Here is a 19821-nt window from a genome sequence, read left to right on the forward strand (position 1 = left end):
TTCCACTCTTCGCTACATAGGTATCACCTCCAGGGGAACTTTGTGCAATTATTTGGATACTAATATGTAGAACGTCAACCATGAAATGGTTGTTGATCAAGTGTCGTATATGTTCTTACATTAGATGTTTACTGTCGACGGAGATAACTCTACTTCCTCTGGTTTCTATTGATCGAGAGGTAGGATGAGGGAGCTCGCAGTAGGGAAAGGGCAAGTGCAGTATTGAGAAAGGTAGCTAAAACCATGAAATCTTTTTTCTTCTCTTTTACAGACTATGGTCCTGATGAGAACTCAACATTGATATGAGTTCTAAACGCGTAGACTATAAAAGCCTGAAATAACCAAAAGTTATATAAAAAAAGAGATAGGTTTCTGTAAAGTACAAGAAATGTTCATGGCTTTGTTGTGAATATTTGTATTACAACTGGAAAATAATTTATATATTTTTCTCACTGTCTGTTGTATATATATATATTGTTGTGTGGAAGTGGTATGACTGACTGCCTGAAGGAGATAATTTCGAAATGTATTTAGAATGTTAGTTGTAGATAGGAATTTGAGTACATGTCATTTTGTTTTTTGTTGTACATAAGGTCTTAAAATGTGAACTTGACTAAAATTAATTTTTCAAAAAGGTCAAAAGTGAATAATTGACTTAAGTTAAAAATAATTTAAAAAACGATACATTTTGATCACAAAACATTTGTTTCACTTCATATGTTTTGCCAAAAGTAGGGCAAGTAATTAGGTAGCAGCACGTGCATCTTCTTCTGTTTATTACAAGCTTGTGGCAAGCTGTGCTGTTGGGAGCCCAGACCCAGTGGTGGTGTTATGGTCTATATTTGTGTCAACTTAAAAAATATATGTATGCATGAATGTGGCATTTGAATAGCACAGACCTAGCCAAAGGCAGCGGAGTAATGTATAGGGTCAGAGGCAATGACAGCGAATGGCTGGAGTTGTACAGAGCCATGTGGCTAAGAATGGTTAACATCTAAAGAAATCCAGAGGCTATTTTTCCCCACGCACCCCCACCTTTCCCTAATATATTGATCATAATCCTATTTCCCTTCAGTATTTGTGTATTTTTGTCTGCATGGTATTACGTGCTACAGCTGGCTGACATTCACCATCAATTAATACACAGCAAATGTAGGTTTATAGGGCAATATGTTCACCAATTGGTTTAAAAAGTTAAGAAATCATTTAATAGTGTTACAGAGCTCAGCTACAATATTTTTCTACACTATCCTTTCTTACACTTGACGACAAAGCTGTATGGCTACGCAGCTATTACACACACATCAAATTCGAGATAAATAAATATAAAATAAAAGGGATAACTTAGGGAAAGAGAAACGCCGAATATAAATAGAAAAATTGATTATCATTGGATCAAGGGTGTTTTTAACATTCGGGATCGGGTGCAGGGTCTATAACTAGTACACCTGAAAGTTGCACTGAAAAGGCAATATCATGTCCAATCCTTCTCAGATCTTGGTGGGGTGCAGCTATTTATCTGGACGTTTGAGGTCATTACCCTAGCACTGCTTATCAACGCAAATAACTTTAAAGTAGGTGTGATTGCTTAAGGGACCACTGCCGGAGACCCTGAGCTGTATGTCCAAGCTGTTGATTAGTAACTGGGTCTCTCCAACACAATTAAAGCAGGCTAAAGGCTTGTGTGAGCTTTCTCTCAAACCATTGATAAACGTGCACCAAAGCCATGCCAGTGAGACCGTCTGTTCCTCAGGAGCACTGAGACTCCGACGAAAGTCTGTAGGAGAACCAGAGGCAGCCTGAGTGGGTCAGAGGCAATCCGTAGCAACATGCAAGGATATTACACAAAACTCCTCCGCTCTGCCTCTCCTAACTTGCAGCTATTTTCTTTTAACTAGATAACTGATAAACCTGTATCCTGTTTTCTTCACTTACATAGGTAATGAATGACAGACAAGTCACTCATTTAGATGAGATTCTATACAGTGCAATGTTCACTTACCACATTCAGCATGTAATTGAAAGCAGTCAGCCTGAAAAGCAACTCATGTAATTTGACCACTAAAGCTGCAATTTATTTTTTACATGATGCAAGTATAGAGTAACATTTTCTTGGTTTAAAATCCCTACATTCGTTAGACCGTTCATTTTCATTTTGCTTCAAGGCACGATACACATACTAGGTTTTCTATGTTTTTACATCAATATGATGGAGCAACTACACTATTGGCCCATGGAGCTATATAGTTCCCATTATTTTTACAGAGAAAAGAACAGTGTAGACTGTCGTGTCCTTACATTATTTAGTTTTAATACTGTTTTAAGACAACTGGATGACCCATGGAAGCAGGCACCCTCCTACAACAATCCACCATCAACGAGTAGGGGAGAGTTAGAGCTGGGGAGAAACCGTTTAGACTCTACCGCTGTGCTGAGGTCATAGCCCGCTGACTAGGCCTGGGCATTAAATTTCGTTCCGTTTGCGGAATTTAGGTAATTTCGCGATCCGCGGAGATCACGAAATTGGCCAAAATTCTGCGTTCTGCGACTTTGCGAATTTTTTTGCTTGTTCGCGTTCTCAAATAAGTGTTCGAGATATATTACCCCCCGAGCACGCAAACAGCGATTGCAAACAGTAAAAAAGCATCGCGAACAAGCAATTCCGTGTGTTCGCGGAACTTCTCGTATCCGAGAAGATTTTTTACCGGTTCGCAGAGGGATTAGTTACTTACCTGTAATCCTAGTTCTCTTCCAGGGGTATCCTCATTAAAGTCATAAGCATTAGAATATTCCCGCCCATGCGCGGGACCCCGGAAACACTATATTATATGTGATATATATATATAGATAGACATCTATATAGATAGACATCTATATAGATAGACATCTATATATCTATATATATATATATATATATCTATATATATCTATATCTATATCTATATATATCTATATCTATCTATATATCTATATATCTATATCTATATATATCTATATCTATATATATATCTATATATCTATATCTATATATATCTATATCTATATATATCTATATCTATATATCTATATCTATATATATATATCTATATATCTATATATATATATATATATATATATATATATATATCTATATATCTATATATCTATATATCTATATATAGGCGAATCGGATGGTAAGCATGGTTGCGGATGGGGCGGTGCTTTCGGCTCATTCCTATTCCCATGGAGTTTGTGCCAGAAGATCGGCCTGGTTGCGCCTCACAGGCCTGAAACCGGATGCTCAGCATAGGATTCTAAATCTTCCCTTTTCGGGTTCCGCTCTCTTCGGAGAACATGCGGACGAAGAGATGACCCGAATGAAGACTGAGCTGGGCACGGTGAAGGCGGTGGGCTTGGAGAAGAAAAAAGAATTCAAGCGCCGCTTCAAGACCAACAGGGGGAGAGGGGCTCAACAGAGGGTTCAAACCCCTCAGTGGTCCCAAAACATAACTCAAGGGAAACCTCAGTTTCGAGGCAAGCCCAGCAGAGGTAGAGGAGGTCACCAACAGTCCTCCAACACCACAAGAGGAGGAAAGGCCTGAACAGAGGCTTCCTCTGGCGCCGTTGCCCACTCCAGTGGGAGGAAGTGCTTCACAACACCTGGCAGAGTGGGTCAGCATCACAAAAGATCAGTGGGTGCTGAATATACTGCGCAATGGATACAGGATACGTTTCCGTGCTCTTCCAAAGAGCATCCCTCCAAAGAGCTCTTGCCCTCACCAGCTAAGCTTGCTCCGACGAGAGGTGAAAATCCTGCTGCAAAAAAGAGTGATAGAAGAGGTTCCTCCCGCTCTAAGAGGAAAAGCAGTTTACTCCAGATACTTCCTTGTCCCCAAAAAAGATCAGGAGGACAAGTTCAGACCAATACTCGACCTACAACTATTAAACAAAGTCATCGTCAAGGAAAAGTTCCGCATGTTAGCGCTGCACCAAATATGTCCACATCTTCAAGCCGGAGATTGGATGTGTTCGGGGGATCTGCAAGATGCGTACTTTCACATCCTGATTGCGCAACAACATCGCAATTACCTAAGGTTTGTTGTAGGAAACAAACACTACCAGTACAAGGTGTTACCCTTCGGTCTCAAGTCCGCACCACAAGTCTTCACCAAATGCATGGCAGTGGTGGCTGCTTTTCTTCACAAGAATGGTCTCTTCATTTACCCATACCTGGACGACTGGCTCCTAAAAGGTCCATCTCCGGTACAAGTAACGTGCGATCTGCAACTGTGCCTACACCAGCTACACAGACTCGGCCTCCATGTGAACCTGGAGAAGTCAGTCCAGCGGCCTACACAGTCCATCCACTACCTAGGCTCCGTTCTGGACACAAGATTGGGAAAAGCGTTTCCTTCGGAGGAGAGACTTTTTTCCATGAGTCAGAAATGTGGGATTCTGCTAGAGTCTCGGCTTCCAACAGCCCGACAAGTAGCATCTCTACTGGGGTCCATGGCCTCCTGCATTTTTCTCATCCCAAACGCCAGGCTGAGAATGCGTCCTCTACAACAGGCTCTGGAGGATCAGTGGGACCAAACGACAGGACGCTGGGAAGATCGAATCACTCTTTCCCAGGCGACGAAAGAGGCCATCAGATGGTGGACTCGGAGAAAGAATGTGATGGTGGGAGTGCCGTTTCACCAACCCGTTCCTTCCCAGTCTATAGTGACGGATGCCTCCCTGCAAGGCTGGGGAGCACATATGGGTCCGCTTAAGATTCAAGGCCAGTGGTCTGCGCAGGAGCAGACATACCACATCAACATGCTGGAACTCAGAGCGGTATTCCTGGCTCTCAAAGCTTTCCTACCGGCGATCAAATCCAACTCAGTCCTAGTTCAGACGGACAATACGACCACCATGTTCTATCTGAACAAACAAGGAGGCACAAGATCTCGCCCACTATCTCGAGAGGCTCAGGCAATCTGGCATTGGCTTCTCTCTCTCGAGGTCTCGCAGTAGTGGCAGTGCACCTTCCAGGCGAGTTAAACATCAAAGCAGATGCACTCAGCAGGCACTTCGAAAATCAGCCAGACTGGGTGCTAAACGACAAAGTAGTAGAAGAGCTTTTTCGGTGCTGGGGTCGTCCATCCTTAGACTTGTTTGCAGACGACGAAAACACCAAATGCCACGCCTTCGCGTCCAGGTTCCACCGGCCAGGAACGCAGGGGAAGGCACTACTGTTGGATTGGGCAGGGATGTTCGCATACGCGTTTCCTCCCCTAGCGCTGATCCCGAGAGTAGTGTCCAAGCTCCTCAGATCGAACATGGAAATGATCCTGATTGCTCCGGATTGGCCTCGGCAGTGGTGGTATCCGGACCTTCTACATCTGTCTGTGTGTCCACACAAACGGCTCCCTTGCAGGCCGGACCTGTTGAGCAAGATGAACGGGAGGATAATGCATCCCAACCTCCCATCATTGAACCTAACAGCATGGCTCCTGAGGTCCTGCAATATGGACAATTGAACTTGCCTCCCGAATGCATGAACATTTTAAAGGAGGCTAAGAGACCTTCCTCAAGAGCGTCCTATGCATTCAAGTGGAAAAGATTTTACTTGTGGTGTAGAGATCATCACTTGGATCCGACTAAGGGACAGGAGGACGTCATCTTACCATACCTCCTTTCCCTCGCAACTGCTGGTTTAAAGTACACTTCAATTAGAGTGCATTTGTCAGCTATTGTAGCATACCGAAAATCACCTTATCAGATGTCTCTTTCAGGTTCCAGTGGTTAAGGACTTCCTCCAGGGATTGAAGAAAGTGTATCCCCCTGTGCAAAATCCTTCCCCTCCATGGGAATTAAACCTAGTTCTATCCAGGTTAATGTCGCCTCCTTTCGAGCCCATCCACAAAGCTTCCTTGCAACATCTCTCTTGGAAGGCAGCTTTTTTGGTGGCGATTACCTCTGCGCTCAGAGTAAGTGAGATTCAAGCGCTCTGTGCGAAGGAACCTTATACTCTTTTCCACCACAACAGAGTAGTCCTAAGGGCTCACCCATCTTTCTTGCCTAAGGTCATTTCTGATTTTCATATAAATCAGTCTATTTCCCTCCCTTCCTTTTTCCCAAATCCTACGACCCCAGCCGAGCGGTCACTTCACTCCTTAGATCTTAAGAGAGTGCTTAAGTTTTATTTGGAAAAGACTAAAGGGATTAGGAAAACAGACCAGCTGTTTGTGAACTATGGCTCAATGAGAACAGGTTTTCCAGCGGCCAGGAGGTCCATTTCCAGATGGATTGTCTCTTGCATTAAGTTGGCCTATCAACTAGCAGGCAAACCTTTGTTGATGTCTCCAAAAGCGCATTCCACTAGAGGGAAGGCCGCTACAGTGGCTTTCTTGCATGACATTCCAATGTCGGAAATATGCAAGGCTGCAACCTAGAAATCAGTGCATACCTTTACAAAGCATTACTGCCTCGAATCTGATTCCAGGCCCGATACTCAAGTAGGGCAAGCCTCCTTGAGGAATCTATTTGAGTAGTCTTTAGTCTACTCAGACTTATTGATGAGATTACTGTCTTATCATTCCTTTGCCCGCAGGGATGAGGAGAGGCTCGCTACTCTATTCTAATGCTTATGACTATTGATGAGGATCCCCTGGAAGAGAAGGATTAGTTACTTACCTGTAATCCTAGTTCTCTTCCAGGGGTATCCTCATCAAAGTCATAAGCAACCCTCCCACCTCCCCGGGCAAAGGATACTCTTTAATAAGGAGATATTGTTAACCTATTTGTTATTGGGTTTGTTTTTCAGTCTCCGAAAAGAACTGACCTAACTGTCACCCCTGGGGCATGATGGGATACAGGGGGTCATGAGTGCCTTAAAGGCACGGTGTCAGTTTATTGCTATTCAGCTACAGGTTAGCTTTTCAGTCTTTTTAGACTGTGTTTGCAATGCAGCCTGGGAGCTTCCTATGCTTCCAGTGAGTTATGAGAATTTCTACTGCTTTCTGAGCATTAAAACAATTTCTAAACAATCTTTGGTGTTGTTTCTCATGTTTCTACTGCTTATTATACATGTATGGTGGCAATTCTTCACAGCATATTTCAGCTCTAATGTGATTTGGCTGCTATTGCTTGTTTTTATATATATATTATTTATATATATATATATATGTATATATATATATATATATATATATATATATGTGGGACACATATAATATAGTGTTTCCGGAGTCCCGCGCATGGGCGGGAATATTCTAATGCTTATGACTATTGATGAGGATCCCCTGGAAGAGAAATTTGCGTAACACGATTACGCAAATTCTGCACACCCCTACCGCTGACTCGCCCTGGTAAAAAGAGGACTGACTTTCCTGGATATTGCCAATCAGGCGACTCCTTGTGTACACTAGGAGAACTGTCAGAGAGGAAGTCAGGGCAACAATGGGGCTATACTTAAAAGGAAGGAAGTAGCAGGAATGACACCCAGGGGTAAAGCTGGGCCTCACTTGCATTATGAAGAACCCGGGGCACTTAGTATTTAGATCCCTTAGCTGCTCTATGTATATATTAATAAAGGGGGGGAAACTGCGACATTGCTACATTGTTGAAACCTGCTTGTACACGTTCCCTTTAACATTGTGGAACTTTCAGTACTAAAATTAATAAAAAATGAACGTTATTATCACAAAAAACTGCAGTTCCGAACTAGCATGGGGCTGCAGCATAATGCTACGCGTCGTTTTTTAGTCACTGAACATTCTCAACTTTTGCATCCGCTGATTTCCACAGAAACAGCATTGGCCTCGTTCATTGGGACAGAGAAAGACTGCGTAACCTCTAATCAGACCGGTAAGGAGGACGGAGAATGTGATAACTATTTATATACTTGGGGAACTTACCACATTCATATCCAGCGCAGTAGTGAGCACCAAATATGGTGCCTGAGAGAGCATCGATTTAATTAGTGTACCTTAATTAAAAACATCATGTGCCAGACAATCTCCACCCGCAGCCACAAACGTTCAACTGCAAAAAGATTGCGTCAAGCAAACAATACATTATCGCAACCAGATAATAAATAACAGCCATTAACTGAGCAGTATTTTCTCAAAAAACTCTATCACAGTCTTACCTTTGCTTTTTGGAAGAATTTGTGTTTCAAAAGTTCTGCTGCGGTTGGCCTGAAGAGGGAGAAATGTTTGTTACTGGCTATAATAAGCAAACAATCTAGTCTAGCATATCACTCTGGATTACGAAATGACAATCGGGGGTGCTCCAAGATTACCACTTCAACAGATCTATTCGTATCACGACAAAAGCACAAATAATGGAGTCGAACAAAAAGCTCAATGTCTAACACCCATCAAACATTAGGAGACAACCAATGAACATACAATTAACGTCCCTGGCCGGTAAATGTAAACCTTGATAGAGCAGTCAGCCAAATAAAGTTTTATTTAACAAGAATGTAGCGTTTAACAAGAATGTAGCTCAGTAAGTGGTTGTAGATACAAATAGCACAATTAAGCTAGATAATGGAGAAAAACGGAACAAGCATTGGCAAAGCCAAAAGGTCTCAGCAATGGCCAAGTTCCGAACTTTTGGCGTTGTCAATGTGGATGTTTTTAAAAGGAAGACGTGGTCTTCATCAGCATATAGCACAGGGGTGAGAAGTTGCTTCCTGTGGCTTGTTCTTTGGTACCCTTGTCACTCCTATTGCTACTCCTGGCCCTCAGTAATGAAGGTGGAGGCAAGAAGCAGCCAAATCTGAGAACACTGTTTACTTTCTAAAGTTTACATTATTAGCCCTATTCCCTAGACCCGTAGAAGTGATTCTGAACTATTGAGGAGCTCAGGGTAGAACAAGGGAGAAGTACAGTGATGTCATTAGGGGGGCAGTGATTGCATGAGGTCACACCTGCTAACAATGCAATTTTAGTGATTCGAAGAACCCAGCAGAAGGACTTTTATCCCAACATCATCTTAGGAGGCAACATTTAAAAATGGCAGCATGAAATGACTGAGAATCGTTTTTACAGTGTTTATGTAAGTAGGTAACAGGGTACCGGACAAATGTAACAGTTACGTGAGAATAGCAGTTAGCACTTCGCTTAGCAGCAAATTACATCGAAATATAAATTAAGGACATCATTCCCAAGTGGTGGATCTTTAATCATTTAGCTATCTTTTGCAAACCGTCCTTACCTTTTCTCTGGGTCTTTTTGAAGGCATGAAGAAATCATCTTTCGAATCGATTTTCCATACTTTTTTAACATTTCCTTATCTTGCACACCAGTATCCAGTGACGGAGGATCGTTTTGTAGCGTTAACATTAAAACCTTAAAAAAAAGTAAAAAATCAGTTTGAAATCTTTAATACAATTTAGACTATGACAGCCAATATGTTATGGTGTGCCAACTGTGAAACAGAACATGAAATGCCATTGAGCTATCTTTTGCTTAATGATACATTAGTCTGTCAAATATCATTTCAATTTAATAAATAATTCTTAACTTTAAAAAATATGCCCCAAAAAAATCTATTACCTAAAAAGGGGGTGAGGGTAAGTTGGAAGGTGAAGGCAAGGAAGACTATGAGAGTGGTGAGGAGGAGAAGGTGTTAAGGGTGAAGAGAGATGGGGATGGCGGCAGGAAATTCAGGTAACTTTTCTTCATTTCAAGTAGGTTAGTGGTTTGGTTAACACAGAATAAATTAGTCTTTTTTCCACCAACACGTCTCAAACATGGCTGCACTAACAGCAGTCTTGAGATAGACTACAACTGTCAGTTAATTTTGATACCAATAGCTAGATATCTAAATAACTTATCTCTGCAACCAAAGTTTGGCAGCAAAGTGTGGTAGCGCGCATATGGCAAATTAATTGCGCAAGTACAGAAAGTTGGTGACGGATATAAGCCTGGTCTTTATTACTGGATAGGTTCAACATGGTGAATCAACAGTAGTACAGCAGGGGGATTCCATCTTAATTTTTATAATCGAATCCAATACTGAGCCAAACCAGGCTTGCAATACATGACGTGTGTATCAGATTCCGTAGAAAGCTACATACACAATTAATTTCCATCATTCTGGAAAATGTTGGAAATCAATTTTAAACCATTCTACCGCTCTCCTCAATTGACTTCAAAGGCATAATACTCTTCAACGTTCCTAAAAGATTTTGTATTGAAGTCACACGACTTGCCTCAATCCTTTACAATCTGAGGTTTAAAACACAACTAACTATTGTAAACAGTGCCAAAGTGACATTCCTAGCTACATACGCAAATCTCGTCCCTGGGTTTAAATTGCTTATTGGAGACATGCAGTCCGTCAACAAACGCCATAACAAAGCCATGCCATGGCCTTTTAAAATATTAAACATTTTAACCCTTTTTCTCTTTTTGTGTTGAGCTTTTTTTTTATACATAAACTCTTTATGCTCTAAAGCAAGAATGTAACAAAACTCTTGATTGGCCAGGGACAGTCATTATTGCTAATACAGCCTCTCAAACTACATATCATTTTAGATGTGTTCATAGTTTGCAGCAGTAAATCATAATACCACGACAGAATCAACTCTTCTTTGTTGGTAAAAATAATATTCTGTGTAAACACCTGTGCAAACTGAGATTAATGAGGTTAGAGGATTGCTGGAGCCAATCTTTGAGTCTTTCAGAAATCTCAACTACAGTGGACTTAAGAGGGAGTAGAGAGCCCAGCGCTTCCACCTCATTGGCTTCAGTTCAAGTTGTTTCAATTTAGGTGGATACATTAGTAAACATACACTGTGGTTGAGGTCTATGGCCATGTAAAGATCGCTTACTGCTATTCAAAGTTCAAGGGGACTCAACCTAATGACAGGAATGATTCAAGCATAAATAATAAATTCACGGAAAAAAAACATAGGTTTCAGGCACGTTATAGTTAGAAATTAGCAATTAAAAAACCTTAGAAATTTACTGTAAAAACTATAGGATTCAGGGGCGTTTTAGTTAGTTGGACATTTCACTCGTACAAAACCATTAAAATTACCCCGTTATAGTTAGTTCAGCTAACTATAACTTGCTCGCTCGCAATGCACTGCTGACATCCCTCATGACATCCCTCATGACATCCTTCATGACATCCAGTGAATGTGTGTTTTTTTTTAATTAAATATGTTTTATATTGTATATCTCAAGGTTGATGGAAGAATAAATGGGTATATAAGTGTCTAAATGGATAATTTTGTTTTTGGTAAAATGTACTGTATAACTGCCTGAGTTACATGGGTTAGTGAGTAATCTTTAAATATGTAAACATCTGTATCTCTCACTTTGTGTATAAGTGGCTGCATGGGTTGGTGAGTAGCTACACGAGTGTCTTTATAGGTTATTAGTTGGTTTTTGGAGTATGAGTGTCTGAATGGTTCGGTGGGTGGTATAACGTAGTGCATAGATGCATGAATGAGTGACTCACTGTTTGTATATGTTGAAGACAGCATCTGTGTAGGACTGTATGGGTGGATGAGTGTGTGTATAGGTGTGTTAAGAGTGAATAAACTATCTCAATAGTGTCTTTATGAGTAACTACATAAGTTTTAAACTAGTATTTGTGAGTATTGGTGTATATAGGGGAGTATATGTGCGCGTGAGAGATTGGAGGAGTTCCTGTATAAATAAGTATGTGTTTCTATAAGTGTTTGCTTAAGAGAGTAAGTATGCGTAAGTTTCTGTAGAAGTAAGTGTGGTGGTGTGTGTATAACTGTATATGCAAGTAAATGGATGTTTGATACTTTGCATGCGTGACTGTGTGTGAATAACTATGGATGTGTGTCGGTGTTTAACAGGTTGTATAGGTGTATGAGTACATATGAGTGAGTACATGTATGAATGACTGTATAGGACTGTGGGTGAATGAGGGGATGTATGTGTAGATCTTGGAATTACTGAATAGGTGTGTTGTAAGCAGTATTGGTATGTCCATTGTTTTTAAAAGGTTAGTTTCTATTTTTGAGTGTGTGTATCAAAGATTATTTTGGGTGAGAGGAGGTCTGCCACTATCACAAGGATGATGTCATCAGTGATGCCATTAGTGATGTCATGAGTGATGTAACAGACCAGGTCATGACTGATGTAATATGTGACGTCATCAGCAGTGTATTGCGGGCGCGCGAGTTTAGTTAGTTGAACTAACTATACCGGGGGGATTTCAATGGTTTTGTACGAGTGAAATGTCCAACTAACTATAACGCCCCTGAAACCTATGGTTTTTTAAATGCTAATTTCTAACTGTAACGTGCCTGAAACCTATTGTTTTTTCTGTGAATTTGAAAGGTTTTTTAAATGCTAGGTTCCAACTATGCCTACAGAGGTAGGACAGGTGAAGAAAGAAGAAAAAACGCACAGAAAAAAAAATGCAGAAAGAAGCAACAAAAGTCCACAAACACGAAGAAAAGTGCAGGAAGAATAAGATGTACAGAAATTACCAACAGAGGAGCAGAAAGTCCTCCTGTAACCACAACTTTTTCTGACGGGTAATGATGGTAACTGAATCTGACTAACCAGGCCTAGAGCCATTACTAAGCTAAAAGACAATTAGAATACAGTGAAAACCCCTACAAATATTAGAGAACACTATGCATTGTGGATACCCCTGTGATTACCATGACCTCCTTTGCAAGACCCTAGTACATATTAGGGCAGGAGGATTAAAACGACCTCTTAAAACGCGCCACAGGGCGTGTTTGCACACTGGTGCAAGGAGGGGGGTGCCTGAGGTGACGTGTGCAAGCACACCCTGCGGACGTTTTAATTTGGGGGGATACAGTCCCCTTGATTCCTGAGTGTCCCTTGGGTCCATCTAGGCCACCAGGTATCTCCAGTAAGCGCTACAGAGCTGCGTTGCAGAGAGCTGTATAAAGGGACACAGCCTGGACAACCTCTCTGCAACGCAGTGCAGTGGCGATTACTTGAAGCACCTAGTGGGCTAGTTAGCCCCCAGGGCCCTCAGGATTGAAGGGAAATTATTTCCCCAACTTAAAACAAGCCACAGAGCGTGTTTGCACATGTCACCTCAGGCCCCGCCCCCTCCCTTCACCACTGTGCAAACGGGCCCCGTGGCACATTTTAAATTGGGGGATTAACTCCCCTTGAATCCTGAGAGTCCCTGGGGTGCAACTAGCCCACCAGGTACCTCCATTAAGCGCCAGAGAGCTGCCTTGCAGAGGTGTAAAGGGGTGTGGCCTCTGAACACCTCTCTGTAACGCAGCTCCCTGGCGCATACTGGAGGTTCCTGGTGGGCTAGTTGGCCCCCAGGGACCCCCAGTATTCAAGAGGAATTAGTTCCCCATCTTTAAGCGCGCCAGGGGCCGCGTTTGCGGAGTGCTGCAGGGGGGGCCTCCGGTGCGATGCCGGACTTTTTAAAAAAATAAAAATTTTAAGAAGGGGGGGCTGTGTGGCCCCTCCTTTTCCTATTTTATTGGCCCTGGGGACCCCATCCCCCAGGGCGGAACTCCTATTTTATTTTAATTTTAATTGGAAAGGGGCTGCGTAGCCCCCCTCCCGGGGCCATAATCGGGACCTCATCCCCCGGGGCATGCCATTTTTTTTATTATTTATTTGAAGGGGGCTGCTTCCCCTGTGGCCGGCCTTTTATTTTTTTTGTTTTGTTTTTTAGGAGGGGGGCCACGATGCTCCCCTCCTGGGCCACTTCTAGCCTCAGGGATCCCATCCCCCGGGGCTGGCCTTCTCCATTGGTGACCGTGGAGGGGTCCCCAATCCCCCCACGGTCCCGCCAGCTCCCCGCCTCCTCCGTGAGCCGGCATTGCTTTTCCACATGGGGCGCTGCTAAGATACAGCTCAATGTGTGGAAAAGCAATCGGGCTTTGTTTTTGGAAGAGAGAGCAGGTTTCCTGCCCTCTCTTCCAAAAACCAAACCAGAGTTTGCTATGGCAGGGCGGGAGCCGCAAGGCTCCCGCCCTGCCATAGCAAACAGCAGTGTCCCGGGGGTGGGCACCCCGGGACACTGCAGGAGCCGGCCCTGGGGGGTGGCACTCCCCAGGGCCATCGAGGGTTCCAGGAGTGGGTCCGCGCTGCCCCCGCCCAACATTTGCAAAGGCCCGGGGGGTGGTGGTCCCCGGGGCTTGTGGGATCCATCACAGTGAGTCACGCAGCCCCAAATTTAAATAATTAAAGTCCCGTGGAGGTGGCGGTCCCCGGGGCGTGTGGGGGTTTCGAGCCCCCCCCCTCCCCCACAAAGGTAGTTAATTTTTTTTTTAAACAAGCCGAGGGGTGGGGGGGGGGGAGGGCACGAGCCCCCGCCAATATTTTTTATTTTTTAAAAGCCCCGGGGGTGGCGGTCCCCAGGGCTTTTAAGCCCCTCCACTCATTTATTATACAGGCCTCGAGGAATGGCGGTCCCCGGAGCCGTGAGGGGGGGGCGTGAGTCCCATGCAAATACTTTTGAAAAGCCCCGGGGGTTGGCGGTCCCCCATTATAATATAAACATTGCCCCCGGGACTTGGCCCACCCGGGGGCAAATTAAGAACTAAGAGCGGGAGCCCGCGCTTCATTTTTTTCTTTTTCACAGCCGGATCCGCGGATCCTCCGCACATCCTGCGATTTTTACAAAAAAAATCTTTTTGGGGGACCCTCTAAGCAGGCCTAGGGGGTCAGGGTGTTTCTACCCTGTCCCCTTTTTTCACATTTATTTTACTGATTTCTTGTGCCTCAGCTCTACCGAGGGAACAAGATGGCTGCCAACACTTCCTGGTTTGGAGTGTTGACAGCCAATTCGCATGAAGCTCTTGATCGGGAGGGTGCGAGAATCCAGAGTGCCTCTAAATATCGATATTGTTTTAATTTAGATTCTCAGCAACTACTGAACGGATTTACACCATTTAACAAAAAGTTCTTTCTGAACCATGGGCTACCTTTTTGCCAAATTTGGTGTAATTCCGTTCAGAGGTTCGGGCTGCAGCCGCGGATAGGAGCGGACCGGAGCGGGCCATAAGGTTTGAACATTTCGCAAAGATTCATCAATCGGCACCAAAGTTATTGGGAATAGAATGTTGCGATTTTCCTATGGTAACTAGGTCCTAACTATAACTATCTACTGGCGACCGCCAGTAGGTAATATGAAAGATCAAACACTGGAGAATATGGAAAAGAGCCACATCATCAACCAGCAAGGACCACCCCATGGCAATCATTTTTACATTAAAGAGCCACTTACAATGATGAAAAAAAAAACAATTAAAGTGTTTCACACTTTCGAAATAGGCAAGCTCAATATTGTTCTTTCCCATCCGCATAACAGTTAAACTTATTTAAAGAAGAGCAGCAGACGACTTATTTACATTTGAACATAAGGAGATAGAAGTCGTATTCGCTGACGGGGCTGAACCATAGGGAGGTTAGCACACTTTTCTACTGCACACTAAGTATTTTGAATTGGATTGTTTTCATTCATATGAAAAAGGCCTTTCACTTTTTGGTCTTTATTTACGTTGTGTTGAATTTGGACTAACATCCAGGAGGATGGAGTGGGAACTTAAATGATCACTTAGGGCATGGAAAGAGCTAAGAACGTTTGAATGAGATGTACTGCTTCAAGCAAAATGGCCCATAAGAAGTTATTTTATTCAAGGATGGAAGAGAACTGGTTAGCATAATTGTGTACTGCATACAGATGATTATCAGGATCACTCAATGACGACCGCCTAACTCTTTCCAGTTTGTCAGACATTTCTTCTAATTCATCCTGTAAGTAGGAGTGGGCTTGATGGCTCCAAGGAGATAAAATGAATCAATAAGGGAGTCCCTAGCGGCTCCCTTTCCTTACCTAGGCGAGTAGCGCTGGAATTAATTATCAAGTGAATTTAAATGGCAAATGTCACTTCAGTGGGGCTGCGTGCTCTACAGTTGTAACCTTTCCAGATGAGGGAGAAGCAATGTACAATAAGGCTTGGAGCCAGCCTTTCTCTTATTAGGTGACAGGACAGAAGTTTAAGGCAGTAGAGTATAAATCCTCCCCCACACCACCTTCAAGGTATGACTTTGTCTCATGCATATATTCTAGAGAATATTCTGGCTCGCCTCCCTCATAAGACTTTGGTCAAAATGGACTTGAGAAGTGACTAATGATCAGTGGAAATATGAAATGAGAATCAGTATGAGCCAGGTGGAGGCTGATTTTCCTCTTGCGAACACATTTGATTTCTTTGTTGACAACTATGGCTGTATTTCCAGACTTCATCAGTCTAAGTGCCACATTGTCTACCACAGTCCTGATCGAAGCTGCAATTGTGCCCAACAGCACACGCAGTTTAGCAAAAGTACCCACTGGATCACACACTGCATACTTTAAGCACGCTGCACAGTTGTTTGCAGCGTCAACATCGATTTTGAGGTCCGTACTTCAAAAAAGGCAAATTCACATGAATCACTTGAAACAAATCTAGCCTGGTATCGGGCACTACTGTATGCAGCCAGGAGCAAAAGACTGAATTAACACTGAAGGGCAGAAGAGACCTGAAAATCCTTGACGGCATAACACAGGCACAAGAGATGGGTAGTGGGGCACCATAACGTGTATACAGTTTGTTAAGGCAGAGTGAAACACAATGTAGTGCAGAGTAGGGAAAAATAGCAAAAGATATCTGCATTCTTAAGTGAGTGCTACTGCCAAACCCTCTAGGACCTCTTTTTTGCCCAAACATTAAAAAAGAAAGTTCATCTCCTTTCAAGGAAACGCTATGAGCAGTGGTTCATAACCAGGTCGAGGAAGCCTACTCAGTGACTGCTTAGAAAATTAGATCATAACAGCTTAAAGTGTATATAAATAAAGAAGCAAATGTACAACTGAACCATTTAAAATGTTCTCTAAATGTGAAGGAATTTGAAATTAGAGGCTAAAATGTAAGTTTGTGACATCAGATTAATTCTTGGGAGCAATGCAAGTGCAACAAACACAATTTAGTGTAGGCAATGAATGGCCTCAAATTAATTTAGAAAAGCATCAAACTATCGATCAGAATTAAGATGGTGACTATGGTATAACTGTTTGTGAATTACATAAAATCTATTTAATCATTTGTGTATTTGTCTGATTAATGCATGTTTCTGTATTTTTGTGAATTGTTGTGTGGTTCAATTCAAACATGCCAAATGGGGCTCCTGGCTTCCAGTAATGACTCAGTGGGGGGGTCCCTCTATTCCATTTATGGTTTAGTGGGGGATGCGCGGGTTCCAGAAGTGAAAAGGTTAGGGACTACTATCTTAGCGCATAGAACCACAAGATGCACCAATCACTTCATCCTCTTCCAGGCAGCTGTGACCCATGAAGTGGCCAAGTTGGTCCGTTCTGTTGTGCTGCAATGGCACTACTGCACACTCACCCATATCCAGGAATCATAACAGAAATGTGCATGCATGATAGCAACACAGCAGACAGCCAGCAGTTGGCAGCAGCAAACACTATTGAGAATAGCAAACGCATGCATGCACGCATTCCAAGAGTGAGCACAAGCATAAACAGCTGTAAAGTTCAGAACTATGCGTTTCCTAACACATTTGTTTTTAATTGAACAGAGCTTTCTTGTTCCATTCAAAGCTACATTCGCTCTCAGCAACAGGTGTGAAATACCTTTCCATATAATTAGTGACACTAATGTTATTGCAGCTATTCTTTCAACAGTATTATTTCTACTTACTTACCTTTCCCTATCTTCACGTTAGGTTTTTTGGGAAATCGCCATCTTTTATGTACTGTACTCCCTGATAACTGCCTTAACTGTTTTTATGGGCCACATAATTCTGTGCTCTTTACCCATACTAACCAGTGGTAAAGTGAATATACACCCACTTTCAATGGGATGAAAATAGCATACATAGAATTGGCATATTTAAATAACCTATAAAACCTTAGTTCACGGTCTGTAAGTTAAATGTCACAGGCAGACTGCTGCACTCATTGTGACCGCCACTACACTGACCGTTTAAACAGGACCGCAGACCTATCCCTCTGTAGCTTGGCTGTACAGTTCTAAACCTGCAAATTCGACATGTCAAAATAACCGGTTTGACAGCCTAAAGCCACATTTCAAACATTATTAATTCACCGTAAGTGGCCTTACTCCCTGTGTCGCATGGTGAAGGATATTTAAAAGTTGGTATGTAAAATGTACTGTTAAGCATGTCCTTACAGTGAAAACAACCCAAAAGCGTTTATCAATGTAGCACAATTGGCTGTTCCACAGGAAAGCATTGGGATACAATATTACATTTAATAATGTTATCTGGGGCTTGGAAACTAAAAAAATAATTTTTGGACTTTTTAGTACAAACCCAATTCACTGCAAAGTCAGACTTAATAAATATTTTGGAAAAGGTAATTTTAGAAGGTTACTTTTATTGTCCCTAAAGCCTCCGGAGACACATTTGCATGAGCTCCAACTCATCTGGCAGCTGAATAGCCCTCTTGATGGTGTGAGCTTGCTTCCAGAGCCGGGACAAGAGCTACAAGAGGCAGTTTCAGAAACTGCCCAGCAGACCAGTTCCAATTAAGCCTTCCCTGGGCCCTGCTACTGGCCTCTGCTTGAGAGAGTTTCGATCCCAAAGTGCTGTCCCTAAGGTCCTGGTCCCTCAGCTGGTGTCAAAGTGTACTTCTCCTGACTTTTCCAGAAACCTGGTATTTAGAAACGTTTTGCTACAACAACCTCCAGAGGACCTAGACCAAACTGATCCAAAAGTATGCTGCTAGGCCAAGGATTCAGGTTACTCGGGGCGGTGAGGGACCTTCTCTGGGAACCAAATTTAGATGTCTCCTGCTCGGAGTGGTGTCGCAAAAAATCAGTAGCTTCACTGAGACCTAGTCCAGTGGCCCGATTTGGAGGGCCCTCGGTGAAAGTGTGCCTGCTAAGGGCTGCCAAAGACATATTCCAACAGGCATTTAATTCAGGGCAAACGGCATCGGAAAGGCTGTCCAAAGCGGTCACCGTACTCGCTTGCTCGGAAACAGAGTCCATAGAGCTGTACGAATCCGCTCCGGAAAGGCTCGACCTGTCTGAATGCCTTTAGGAACAGAGTCGGACAGGCCTACCAGTTTCCAGGCTTCGTACTTGGTTGTTAGGAAGTGGGTCGGATTCAGAAAACCCAAAACAGATTCGGAGCCCTTCCGAATGACATCGGAATCACCCCCCAAGTCTGGAAGGAAAAACCTCTGACTGTCAAGCCTTGTTTCTTTATCCTACCTGCGCTCCATTACCATCAGCCTTAACTTGCGCCTAGGAGACGACCATGGTTGGGGCTTAACACTTTTTGGCGCTATTTTGAACCTTAAACTTTAAAAATTCATAACCCTAGATTCCCCAACTGGATTTTTTGTAATTTTGGTGGAATTTAATTATTTCAATTTACTCTATTATTGTAAACTGGTTTGCTCTTTTTCTTGTATTGTGTTTTGCCATTATTACTACTTTGCACTCCAAATTGACCCGGTCTGCTCTGTGCCATCGATAGCCAGGAACTGAGCTTGTGTTTATTTAGTGACTTTAGAGCTTTGCCCTGAGAAGGTCTCTGTTTATTAATTGAGGTGGATACTTACCCTCTTCAACTAATGCCCCAATGTCACAGCTAGCAATCACACTCCCGCATAAAACTCATGATATTCCTAAATTAGTTATCTAGTCTTTCTGCGATAGCTGCAAGCTACTACTGAAGCAGTTTCAGCCAATGGGAAAGGCGCACCAGGTAGTTATTGCCAAGGCTGTAGTGAGAGTGTGTTAGTGGTAACCAAGGGCCCTATTGCACTCCAATCAATATCTACCTGTGATTGCCCGATGCCCTTTCCTAATAT

The 19821-nt window shown here is 42.9% G+C and overlaps 1 protein-coding gene across 1 annotated transcript in view; it reads right to left on the reverse strand.

The window, feature by feature from the left end:
- OXSR1 (oxidative stress responsive kinase 1) overlaps positions 1 to 19821 on the reverse strand; it is a 783663-nt gene that overhangs the window by 279183 nt on the left and 484659 nt on the right. The window contains exons 8-9 of the mRNA XM_086940877.1: positions 9187 to 9320; positions 8114 to 8162 (exon numbers count right to left, since the gene is read on the reverse strand). Of these exons, the coding sequence (XP_086797003.1) occupies positions 8114 to 8162; positions 9187 to 9320 (183 nt within the window). The remainder of the gene's footprint in view (positions 1 to 8113; positions 8163 to 9186; positions 9321 to 19821) is intronic.

Source organism: Lissotriton vulgaris, chromosome 10 (genome assembly GCF_964263255.1).
Source record: "Lissotriton vulgaris chromosome 10, aLisVul1.2, whole genome shotgun sequence".
NCBI lineage: Eukaryota > Metazoa > Chordata > Amphibia > Caudata > Salamandridae > Lissotriton > Lissotriton vulgaris.